Source organism: Oryx dammah, unplaced genomic scaffold, assembly GCF_014754425.2.
Source record: "Oryx dammah isolate SB20612 unplaced genomic scaffold, SCBI_Odam_1.1 HiC_scaffold_3, whole genome shotgun sequence".
Taxonomy (NCBI): domain Eukaryota; kingdom Metazoa; phylum Chordata; class Mammalia; order Artiodactyla; family Bovidae; genus Oryx; species Oryx dammah.
Window position 1 is genome coordinate 58,090,858 of NW_024070187.1, and position 12,581 is coordinate 58,103,438.

At 37.6% G+C, this 12,581-nt stretch overlaps 1 protein-coding gene across 1 annotated transcript in view; it reads right to left on the minus strand.

The window, feature by feature from the left end:
• Window positions 1–1,805: 1,805 nt before the first annotated feature.
• Window positions 1,806–12,581, minus strand: part of UGDH (UDP-glucose 6-dehydrogenase) — a 34,653-nt gene continuing 23,877 nt past the window's right edge. Inside the window, exons 4-12 of the mRNA XM_040238042.1 lie at window positions 12,291–12,491; window positions 11,985–12,182; window positions 11,133–11,280; window positions 8,895–8,989; window positions 6,965–7,095; window positions 6,616–6,749; window positions 6,056–6,147; window positions 5,831–5,941; window positions 1,806–3,272 (exon numbers count right to left, since the gene is read on the minus strand). Coding sequence (XP_040093976.1) covers window positions 3,162–3,272; window positions 5,831–5,941; window positions 6,056–6,147; window positions 6,616–6,749; window positions 6,965–7,095; window positions 8,895–8,989; window positions 11,133–11,280; window positions 11,985–12,182; window positions 12,291–12,491 — 1,221 coding nt within the window. The 3' untranslated portion in view covers window positions 1,806–3,161. The remainder of the gene's footprint in view (window positions 3,273–5,830; window positions 5,942–6,055; window positions 6,148–6,615; window positions 6,750–6,964; window positions 7,096–8,894; window positions 8,990–11,132; window positions 11,281–11,984; window positions 12,183–12,290; window positions 12,492–12,581) is intronic.

Consider the following 12,581-nt stretch of genomic DNA (forward strand, 5'->3'; position numbering starts at 1 on the left):
ACCAAATCTGGTGAGCATGTACTGTAGGGATGTAGGTATAGTCCTTTGTACAACTGCACAAGAATGGGCAGGCCTGAATTTTGAAAGGCCAGGACAGAGCTCTGACCTTCCTCAACAATGATGCATTAAAAACAAGCACATTTAAATGCAGACATGGCAGGCAGCCTATACAAAATTTCTGACCGGGTGGTACAAGTTATTGCATCCATAGTCTCCAATATGTAAAATTTGGTATGTGCCCATTTCACTATGTCCAATCCTTTTCTTTCTGTAGCACAAATGAAATTCTTTCAAAAAGTGAAAATGACAGGTGGCACATAGTTTTTAATCACAAAGTCAACTTGAAATGTCATAAACAATATTTCTCATTTGTGTGTTCACAATAAGAAAGAGAATAAAATGTGCCAACGGGGCATCAGCATTGCCAGGGGAGAGGGAAGAAGTTGGAAGAGTGGTAGCTGCTGGATTAAGGGAGAAGAACAGAGGTCTCTGCCCCATTTCCAATGACTAAATCAGCCAACTCCAAAACCCAATTCCTGTTTGGTCAGATATAATTATTAATGAAACTAGTTTGAACAGGAGTTTCTCTTACTTGCAGCTGAATGTATTGATTTATTTTTGTCATACCTCACAGCTTGCAGGATCTTAGTTCCCCGACCAGGGACCTAACCCATGGTTCATTCCCTGCATTGGCAGTTCAGTTCAGTTCAGTTCAGTTCAGTCACTCAGTCGTGTCTGACTCTTTGCGACCCCATGAACCGCAGCATGCCAGGCCTGCGGATTCTTAGCCACTGGACCATTAGGGAAGTCCTGAGATTTTTATATATCCTTTTGTATTGATGTGAATTCTTAAAAATCATGTCCATGTATTATTTTCAATTTTAAGTACTAGTTAATAATCTCAAAAGTACTAGCTAATAAATCTTTTTTTTTTTTTGCCATACCATACAGCTTGTGGGGTCTCACATCCCCAACCAGGGGTTGAACCAGGGCCACTGCAGTGAAAGCCCAAAATCCTAAACATGGGCCACCAGTGATCGCCCCTAAAAATAGAAACATTGTATCAATTTTAAAAAAACACAAGGTCTTTAATTGTCTTAATAGGGAAAACAATGGTAACCATCTTCTTGCAACTTTTCACATAAAGGCTCAAATTGCTATAAATTAACCTACCAAGTCACTTCTTCCCCATTACAGCCAGGTTACATGGCTCCTGTCTTTTGTATTTTCGTCCACTTGCCAGTTCTCCCACCTTCTAATCAGTAACCATGTTTTACACATTTAGTTATCAATCCTAGGCACTGAAGCATCCTACAACTTAAAACTGGTGCCTTATTCAACTGCTTTAGCAAGACACCTTTGCGTTATAATCCCTTTACTAGACTTTAAGATTGTTAGCAGAATAGAAGAATATTCTCAAGAGAAATGAAGAGCAGTTCGTTAATAAGCCCACTCCCATTTCAAAATCTAGGAGTAAGGGATCATCTATTGTCTCTTTCTGTTATTTTGTTTCCTTCACTCTAGTCTGCCAACTTTTTCTTAAAGGGTCAGATAGCAATATATATGAAACCATTTAAAATGTAATCACGTAAAAATGTAAAAGACATCTTAGCTCACAGGTTGCTGGCCAGGTTTGGCCCATGGGATTTTGTTTGCCAATACCTGGTCTGTTCTCTTCCTTTCTTGCATCATTTGAAAGAACAACATAATGCCCCTTTCTCAAAAAAGGAGTGATTTTCCTGTCTAATGTCATACTGTCACAACTTAATTAGTTACTTGCACTAGACAAAAAATAACCCAAACACTGGCTTATGAAGAATATTTTATTTATGTATTTGATATCTGTACAGATGTCTCTGTCCTCATCTTTATCTCTGTGTTATTGAACTGCAAAATTCCTAAAGGATGAGATTTGTATCTGTTTAACTCAATTTGTATACTCTCGGCAGAGCACAAGCATCAGATGGACATATTTCAATAATGATAAACACAAGAGAAAATCAAATATAAGTAAACAAGAGACATAAGAAAAAAAGCAGATGAAAACACAAAATTCCTTATTTTAGGATTATGCTATACATTAACTTGTAAAATCTACTACTGTAAGTTTATGTATGAGATTATATTGACTTTATTACTTAAAATGGGAGAAACTGCAGTAAGTCACAGGAATAAAATACAAAGTAAAAGTAACAAATAGTTTGGGCTTTTAGACTAAAAAACAACGATCAGTGAGGAAAAACAAGGAATGATACAGATTTCATTTCACTACACTGATTTTTTCTCCATGTTTTTTTTAAAAAAGATTACCTTTTAGTCTTCTTTGAATAGATTGGAAATGGGCAGTGGACTAAAGAAACCATTGATACAGCCCATTAAAACAAAAGGAGCAAAAGAACAATAACCAAACCAGACCTGTAGGGTTACTTCTAACGTGGAAGCATAGGCGGAAAAAAAGCACAAAGGCCACATTCTGTCCATGGCATCCTCCTCAATTCAGGGAGACAAGAAATAGCATGGAACACACCTCACCCAATTAATCCAGAAAACTTTAAATCTCCATGACACTATTGGAAAGGTTAACAGGTTTAGCCCAGTATTTAGCACAGCCATTTCATGGCAGAAAATACATGGGGTGGTGGTTTAATCACTAAGCTGTGTCTGACTCTGTTGCAATCCCATGGACTGTAGCCGGCCAAGCTCCTCTGTCCACAGAACTTCCCATGCAAGAGTACTGGAGTGAGTAGTCACTTCCTACTCCAGCAGTGAAAATATATACTTAATGACAAGTAGATAAACCACTGATCAGAAGAACTGAGGAGTGTCACTCCCGTTACCATTCAATATTGAAGTGCTGCCTAAAGATATTTTATAAAGTAAAAAGTGTCTGAAGTTTAATTTTACAAAAATCGACACCATTAAAACCAACATGATTATTTGCTACTCATCCAGTCACTGAGGTAACAATATTATAAAAATATGTAAAAAAATTCTAGTTTCATAATTACCAGATATGCTAATTCCCATATAGCTAGTATAAATTTGATTATTAAAAAAATATTTTGTTTCCTTAAAAGCACTTGGTTCATTTATCATTTACTATCAGATAGGTATTTGCTATCTTGAAGTACCAAAAAAGTTCCAAATAAAAATGGCAATGTCTATACTCTGGGTTTCTTGTTGGGCATATCCTGAAGACTAAACTTTGGAATTTCACCAGAAGGAGCATATGGAATTCTCTTTGAAGACACCTTCTTGCCAATTGTTTCAATCTAGAGGAGAAAAGAAAATTGTTAACAATACCTAAACGTAAAATTTTGCCATATAGTGTAATAAGGGCTAAAACCTAGATGATTTTTGTTTTTCTTTTTAAAGGCAGAAGTTGTTTCTCAGGTTGTGTGGGTTGCTGTGAAAGACCTTTGGTTCCTTCCATATTTTTTGTTTCTAGAGTCAGTCTACAGTCCCCTTTTCATATTCATATCTAGACAGGCTCACTCCTCTCAGTCTTAACACCAGACTCCCTCAAACAGAACAGGAGATTACATGCCACTGTGAAAGCAATAAACACCCCAGATTCCCATTAATTCACATTCTTCCAAACTCTATTCTAATGTCTTGTTTCCCTTATTCTAAAAAACTTGCATAAGTTATAACAGCATAGTTTTTAGAAGTTCAGGCTTCAGAGTTTTAAAGGCTCCAGTTGGAATCCTGACTGATAATTGCTGATACCTAAACTCTCTAAGGTCTTTCTTCCTTGTTCGTAAATGGTGTTACCCACCTACCTCGAAGGGCTATGGTAAGGATTCAGTTAGATAAAGTGCTCAGGACAATGTCTGGCATATTAAGTCAACCTTCAATAAACCAATAGTAGTCAATTTTCATTTTGCATATTACATTTAAAACTTTTCCCCTTCTTTCCAAAATTATCAATATTACCTTTAAAGACACTGTTTCTTTAATAATTGTTTATCTCCTCTCTACAGCAGAGATAAATATACTAATTTTCAGAAATGTATTTTTAATTAAAAAGGACATTTTTAATTAAAAATTAATATTTAATGCTGACTCATACCACAAAGGGCTTCTGCTTATTTATTTGGCCAGGTCTTAGTGGCAGCAGGCAAGATCGATCTTCATTGCTACATACAGGATCTTTGACTGTGGCATGTGAACTCTTTGTTGAGGCATGTGGGATCTAGTTCCCTGATCAGGAATTGAAAAGAGGCCACCTGCATTGGGAGTGTGGAGTCTCAGTCACTGGACCACCAAGGAGGTCCCTCTGCTTTGTATTAATCAGTTGTCTTATTTAATGGCTTATAAATTCTCTTTATTTAGCAATTCCAGTCTAATAGTTTTTTTAACCCTTACTAGGAATAGTTAATTATAAGAGCTCAAACTCATTAAAAAAAAATATATATATATATATATATATGTCTCTGCATTTCTCCTCTAGATGAGTAAAACAGCAATGAGAGAAAATGTTTCTGTGCCTGCAAATAATGTTTAAAAAATAACACTGCTAAGTTAAGTCATGATTGGGAAAAACAGTCCCATTACTCACTAAGGAGGGGTTGGAGAGAAGAGTCCCCAGGGTCTTTGATGGAATGTGAACTGACAAGGATGTCATCTGATTTGTGATGCAAGTTAATCTCTCATGGATGAGGAGTGGGCACTGAATTAAAAGTAAGAAGGATCTTCAACAAGTCAGTGACAGGTTAAGAGAAACAGATCAGATATTTCGAACAGGGAATGAGGCCTTATCAGTACCTCTCCCAGACAGCTGGTGCTAAGCAGACACACACAGCCAACTTGAAACACTGCCACGCTCTGCTCTGCTCCGGGACTCTGCTGACAACAATCTCCTGGCAGATTTCTTTATCCTCCCAACCTCCCCCTTGGGGCCCAGACTCCACGTCTGCTGAGGAAATGGAAAGGGGCTCTTTCTTATTAATACCTTTGAGGCCCCTGGTAGAACTGAAGTGGATGCAACATAAAATGTATTGTGCAGCTTTCTGTCTGCTCTTCAAAAGTTCCATAACTGACTGACAAGCTTTAAATTAAAAGAGGGCCAGTACCCCTGCAGCTCCCATACTTTTCATTTAGACCTCTCACAGTACCAGCATAGTGCTAAGCACTCAGAGACAGAGGATCCTAAACCAACATGGGACAACTATAGTACTAACTCATTTCTATAGGAATAAATGACCTGGCCTCTGAGGGGGTCAGTGTGGCGCGCACAGTGTAACAGAGCAGCTTTGAAGGCTCTAGGAAAAAAAAAAAATTAATGCCTACACTTTCTTACTTGATGTTTATACAAGGTAAGGTGAGGCACATCTTGGCCCTATAAACTTTGTAAGAGAGACCAAACTGAATGCCCTTTAGGTTATGAATTTGAGGAGGGAGTAGAGTATTTCACAGATACCACAGAGACTTCCCAGAGAACTGACTGACGTTTTCCCAGAGTTATGTTATTGCTAAATGAGAAAATATTAAAATCATAAAACTCACAGCCAGGGATTTTTCCCTGGTGGTCCAGTGGTTAAGGATTCACCTGCCAGTTCAGGGGACACCCCTTATCCGGGAAGATCCCACATGCTGAGGAGCAAGTAAGCCTGTGTGCCACAACTATGGAGGCCATGTTCTGCAGTTACTGAAGCCCACATGCTCTGCAACAAGAGCAGCCACCAAAATGAGAAGCCCGCACATCACAACGAAGACCCAGTGCAGCCAAAAAATAGATGAAAAAAATGAAAATGAAAAAACTCAAAGCCCATTTCAAAAAGCAAACGACCAAACAAGTGAAACAAAACCAATTCAGGATGATGCTTACCTGGAAGCCAATGGTTTGTAGTTCATTGTGGAGCCCATCCAGGACACGTCGTCCGTCAAAGATAAAGGCTGGTTTCAGCATTTTTTTATGAATGCGTTCATAATCCAGTTCCTACAAAGAAAGAACCAGAGAAATAATTAGAGCATATACAGGAACGCATACTCCACCCCAAATGCTATTAGAACACCTCTAAAATTTTCCTTAATCTCACTTCTGTCACTTCACCTTAAACATGTCCCACTCAGTGCAAATCACAACAGCATGGGCACCATCACAGGCTTCATAGGGATCTTTGGAAATGGTCACAAGCCGGGCCACTGTAACAACCCAACAAAAAACTGCAGTAAGAGAGGAGTGATTTGAGATTATGCACTTTAACACTAGGATTGCAGGAGGAATTGAGAGTCTGACAGAAGTGGAATGGTCTGGTTGAAATATGAGTGGGGGTAACAGTGAAGGGCCTGGAGTAGTCCCCAGTCTTGTCCCAGAAGCATTTCCTTATAATCTCTGGGGCTTTTTAAAAGAATATCTTGGAAACATCATTAGAGTAATCTACTTCATTACTTGATTACTAATTAGTAATTACATTACTAATCCACTGGATTACTTCAAATCAAAGTTGATGAAGCAATGTCTGAGAGTTTAATTTTAGAGAATTGAGGTTGAAAAGAGGGGCCTAGCCATGATAACAATGACAAAAACTGAACAACCAAAGGTTTCCAGAGAATAAATAAGTTTGGGAGCCCAAACTCAAAATGACACGTGGGAGACAAAGCCTGACTCACCTTGGTCATCCTTTGAAACTCCTGGATGAGAAAGATCCACAACTATTTGCTCCCTTGGTACTTTTGGATCATATATATGGAGGTGTGCGCCTTCATCCATCAAATATTTGCTAATATATATACTAGATGACTCTCTGAAGGAAAAAACAAAACCCAGCTTTGCTATGCTTCTGAATGGCATATATTTTAATACCTATGGAACTTAATATACAGGTGAGATTCTATTTTTGTGAGGATATGAATGTCCACATTTTTACTCTTTATACTATACACATACAGTACTTCACATATACAGCTACCATCAAAAAATCAGGATGAGGATTTAAGATTCTCAGAAAGGAAAGAATACCTTGTATCACCGGTGTCCTTTTTGAAAGCAAACCCCAAAATAGCTATCTTCTTATCTGTCACTGTATTAAACAGACTGTCTATGATCCGGGAAGCAAACCTCCTTCTCTGGTAGTCATTCATGTCTATAACCTGAAAGGACATGCACAATTATGCAAGGAACAGTTAAAAGTGGTACAGCCTGTGTATACACTGCATATACCTTTATGGTTAGTACTCTTGTATGAATACAAACTTTACGAATTAACAGGAGACAAAAGTTTCCAACCTCTTTAGTATCCACAGGTTAGAAAAAAACAAAGAATTTTACCCACTCCCTTCCTTTCCCACTGCTCCCCACCCTGAAAAGTTTAAGTTTCATTTGGTTTTAACTTTACATGCATCAGGCTGGGATGAATGTTAAGGGAGCACAGGTAAATTCCAACCCCATCTGAGGTCTGCCATGAGGCCAGCCTAAAAAGGCACATAGAAAACAGTGTTCTCCTTAGCCAACTTCTCCAAACCCTAAGGAAGCAACTAAACTCCAAAGTACTCGCTCACATGCTTAACCAGACCCCTCATCAAAACTGAGTATGAGTAGAAAGAAGATAGAGAACAGTCAAACCATGTACAGAGCTACAGTTGTCTCCAGATGAACCATAACACCATGAACATCTGGATAAATTTTTAACTAAATGTTACAAGTAAAAGTCTCTGATCATCTAATCTGTTACTCTCCTAAGAATTTATAAACAAACATCATATTTGTGACCAGTAAAGTCTCTGATCATCTAATCTGTTACTCTCCTAAGAATTTATAAACAAACATCATGTTTGTGACCAGAGGAATTTAAGGAAAGACTTTTTTTTTAAGGCTCTAAGCTTCCAGAAGCCATCTCAGAGTCTGAGAGCTTGGGAAATGAGCTCAAAGCTTTAGAAAAATCAAGCCTTTATTTTTTTGCCACATAGCTGCAAGGCATGTGGGATCTTAGTTTCCCAACCAGGGATCAAACCTGTGCTCCCTGCAGTGGAACCGTGGAGTCTTAACCACTGGACTGCCATGGAATCTGGAAAATGAAGCCTTTATCTGCATTTTTCCCACAATGGACAGTAACATAAAGCTGTTACACTAGAGTGAGTGAAATGAACTTAGAAGTGTATATTTCCCTAAAAATGCTCATTTCCTTACTTTCCTACTCACTGCTGAAATCTGAAAAATTATAAACCTGAGGAAAAAGTATTTGGAAAAGATATATACACTGACTGGTATCTTGAGCAAATTACTTAACACTGTTAAGCCTCAGCTTCCCCATCTATAAATGCTGCTGCTGCTAAGTCGCTTCAGTCGTGTCCAACTCTGTGAGACCTCATAGACGGCAGCCCACCAGGCTCCTCTGTCCCTGGGATTCTCCAGGCAAGAACACTGGAGTGGGTTGCCATTTCCTTCTGGGATAATATTAATGATGAAAACTAAGATACTACATATAAAGTACTTTAAAGAGTGCCAGGCACAGAGTAAGCACTCATAAATGTTAACTCTATTTCCAGTTTGAGTAGGGTCTCCAATTTTAGCTCTGTGAATCTCAAAGGGACAAAACAAATATCAACACATTCAAACCATTTGCAAGCATAACAATAGAGGTTCTTCTTTTACTTCTGTCTTATGCCTTTCAAGATGAAGAACTACAATTAAAAGTTCTTGCTTTATACAGGGAGCAAATTTTGTTATTAAAATTAAAAGGAATACTTGTTTATCATAAACTTTCATCATAGCTGATTACCAAAACAGACAAATTATAAACACAGAAGCTCAATAAATAAACCTAAAATGAACAAATTGAATATAATAATAATTGAGTTCCTGGAAAAAATTAATACTCTCAAAAACATTTGACAGAAAAAGATGACACGTTTTAATCAGAAGTTAATCATAACCTGTTGACTATAAATACCTGCTGCCAATAACGAGCTACTTCAGGCAAATTTAGAGCCTCACAGAGATAAACCAAATTCAGAACATCCTTTTGAAAGCAACTCCCACCAAAACCTGAAGAAAGAAAAAAAAATGACAATATTTTCATTTGGAACCACACAACTAAATCATGTTACAAATTTCTGTGTCATACTAATCAGAAGGCCTATGCTAGGATTTTTAATAATAAAATTTGAATGTGGGAAAATTAATGAGTTTATAAATTATGTGAAATTTGCAAGAAACTAATCAACTATAAATAATTTCCTAATAGTTATAAATAATTTTAAATAATTACAAATAATTTAAAATAATCTTCTAACTTAAGTTTTATTGTGGCTACATTTCTATTTTTTCCGTCATTAGCTGGTATAACTGCTCCACATCTCTCACTCTAACATAGAGCCGGCAAACTTTAACATTCCCAGTGAAAAATATTTTAGCCTTTGTAGGTCATGTAGTCTCTGGCACAACTATTCAACTCTGCTTTTGTTGCTCAAAAGCAGTCATAGACAATATGTAATCAAATGGGCATAGCTATTTTCCAATAAAACTTTATTTACAAAAAAAAGCTGTGGGCCAGATTTGGCCTGAGGACTATAGTTCGCCCACCACTGTTTGAGTGCAATGCCGTATACAGTGAGGGTTGGCATGAGCTTTGAAGTCAGACACACCTAGCCACTCACTAGTTGTATGACTGAACAACTTTTGAAAATTCCCCCAATCCTTAATCAGCAACAATTTTATATAACAGGTTATAAATTAAGATATATAAACACCTGTTTCAGAACTTGTTTCATAACATGCCTTCAGGAAACAGTAGCTATTTTTATTAAATGGTCACTAGAAGAAAATATCAGAAAGACAGAAAAGGCCAGGAAATCAGTACTGAAAAATGGCATAAAGCCCCAGAAACATAGGAAGTGCTGCCTATGGCCCAATCTATAAAAGACTCTTTTTACCTTTACATCAACTTTATTAATTTAAATCCAAAAATATACGCAGTTCTCATTAAACTCAGTAGTTATATCCTATAAATTCGCACGAACACTGAATTAGCAAATACTGAAGTGTTGCTTGTAGGTAAAACACAGCATTAGGTTCCTGGGAGCTTCTGGTAATGTGTTTTGTCAACTGATCAACATAATCTTGTTTTATGTGTGCTTACATTTAAAGACACCTTATTTAAAAATATTGTTCACCTTCACTAACAATGAACTCAAAGCCAACAGCACTGAAGTGAAGCTTATCAAACCACATGTATTTTCTCTGTAAGGCACATCATAGTTTGCTGACACTTTAGAACACCAGAAAAAATTTCAGCAATATTCTTGAGAGCCATTTTAAACAGTAAAAAAACACAGAGGGGAAAAAGCACCAAAATGCAAAACATATGGTACTAAACAGACCACAAAAACAGCAGACATTTGCAGTATGTGAGCTAAAACAAGAAGGTAAGAGTACTGCCTTATTCAACTTCAACTGGGAATGTATGTGTTGGGTGACTCAAATTTTATGCTGCTCTGTTCATATCTGCAAATGAGCAGATGAGTACTGATGTTGGGTTACAAATACATTTTAGCAAGTAGGCTAAATAATTCACAAGTATGGAATCCACAAATAATGAAAATATTTCACCAAGGTCACATTTGCCACCTCATGCGAAGAGTTGACTCACTGGAAAAGACCCTGATGCTGGGAGGGACTGAGGGCAGGAGGAGAAGGGAACGACAGAGGATGAGATGGCTGGATGGCATCACTGACTCGATGGACGTGAGTCTGAGTGAACTCCGGGAGTTGATGATGGACAGGGAGGCCTGGCGTGCTGAGATTCATGGGGTTGCAGAGTTGGACACGACTGAGCGACTGAACTGAACTGACTGATGGGTAGGAAAAGCAAATGATAAGGAATTTTTTCCTATTGCTTCAGTAAGGTGTTACATGATTTCTGATGTGATCTCCTAAACTTATTCTACCTAAATGTTCTAACAAAATATTAATATATTTCTTCTGAAACACTGAACCATGTTTATATACTAATCAGTCACTACTTATTAAACAATATATGTAACTATTGTCTCACTTAGAAAGTCTCTGATAAGCTGAAGGCCACATGTATAATGCAATCATTATTTTAAGGGTGTCAAGCAAAGGCTTCCTTAAAGTTAGAGATCTACCTAAAAGAACCTACTTGATGTATAGAAAACTTCCAGCTTACCCACACTGGCTTTCAGAAATTTACTTCCAATTCTCTGGTCCATTCCAATAGCTGTTGCCACCTCCTCTACATCAGCTCCTGTTGCTTCACAGAGGGCACTTATAGAGTTAATGCTGCTGATTCTCTGGGCCAGAAAAGCATTTGCTGTCTTTAAAAAAAAAAAAAAGGAAGAATACAATGAACTAAAATAAACATTGTATATAATCTGCATTATATTTCATCAAGTTGATGCAAATTACTGAAAGAGATATGAAAGTTTCTGATGGGTTCAGTCTAAAGAGGCAATGGGTGGGTTGGTTCAGAAAAATGTTTTAAATTAGAGAAGAAAGGTAGTTCAGTTCAGTTCAGTTCAGTCGCTCAGTCGTGTCCAACTCTTTGCGACCCCATGAATCACAGCACGCCAGGCCTCAAAAGGGACTTCTCTGGTAGTCTAGCGGCTAAGACTCTTTGCTCCCAATGCAGGGGGCCTGGGTTCAATCCCTGGTCAGAGAACTAGATCCCACATGACACAGCTAAGATCCCACATGCTGCAACTGAGACCCAGTTCAGCCAAATAAATAAATATTAAAAAAATAAATAAATAAAGGTGAAGATTTAAAAAAGAGAAAGTAAAAAGAAGGGAATGAGTGATTTTTAAAATTAGTATTTTAGTACACTCGATTTTCTTTTACATATTCTAAAATATTTCATACCCAAATACTTGATCCCCTTATGAAATTATTTCATAATATATAAGAATATTATCTTCATAAGCATATCTTTTATTAAAAAAGTACCTAGGTAGCTTATCAGTGTTAAGAGAAATAAATCCTTGGCTTAAATTTAATAGAGAGTTGAGTGCTACATACTAACCAGTTTGGAAAGTTCTGAAGACCAGGTATTAGTGGTAAGGATCTTTTCTCTGGGAACCCAGTGCTCATACACAGCACACAGTGCTTGCACAGCTCTCTGGCCCTCTGGGGTTTCATCCCCTCCAATCAGTACTCTGTCTGGGTTCTTAAGGTCTTTGATGGCTGTTCCTTCTGCCAAGAACTCAGGGTTGGACAGCACCTAAAATCCCAATGCAAAGGAAAGTTTTAAGCTAGAATTAATTATGGACAACTCAAAGCACTGATATTTATATAAGAAGGCCAGATTCTAATGCTTCCTTTTTCATACCTGTAAATTCAAGTTGGGTTTTGTGTTTGCATCAAATATTCGACGAATACTTTCTGCTGCCCGCACTGGGACCGTGCTTTTCTCAGTCACAATTTTGTACCCATGTGAGTTTTGCACAATGCGTCTAGCACAAGCTTCAATATACTTCAGATCTGCTGCACGGCCTTTTCCCATTCCATAGGTTTTGGTTGGTGTGTTCACCTGATGAAAGTATACGGAATTAAGAACAAAGTATCTGTGAAATGTTCACTTATATCAAGATACACCCTGGACCATCAACTGACTAGTCAA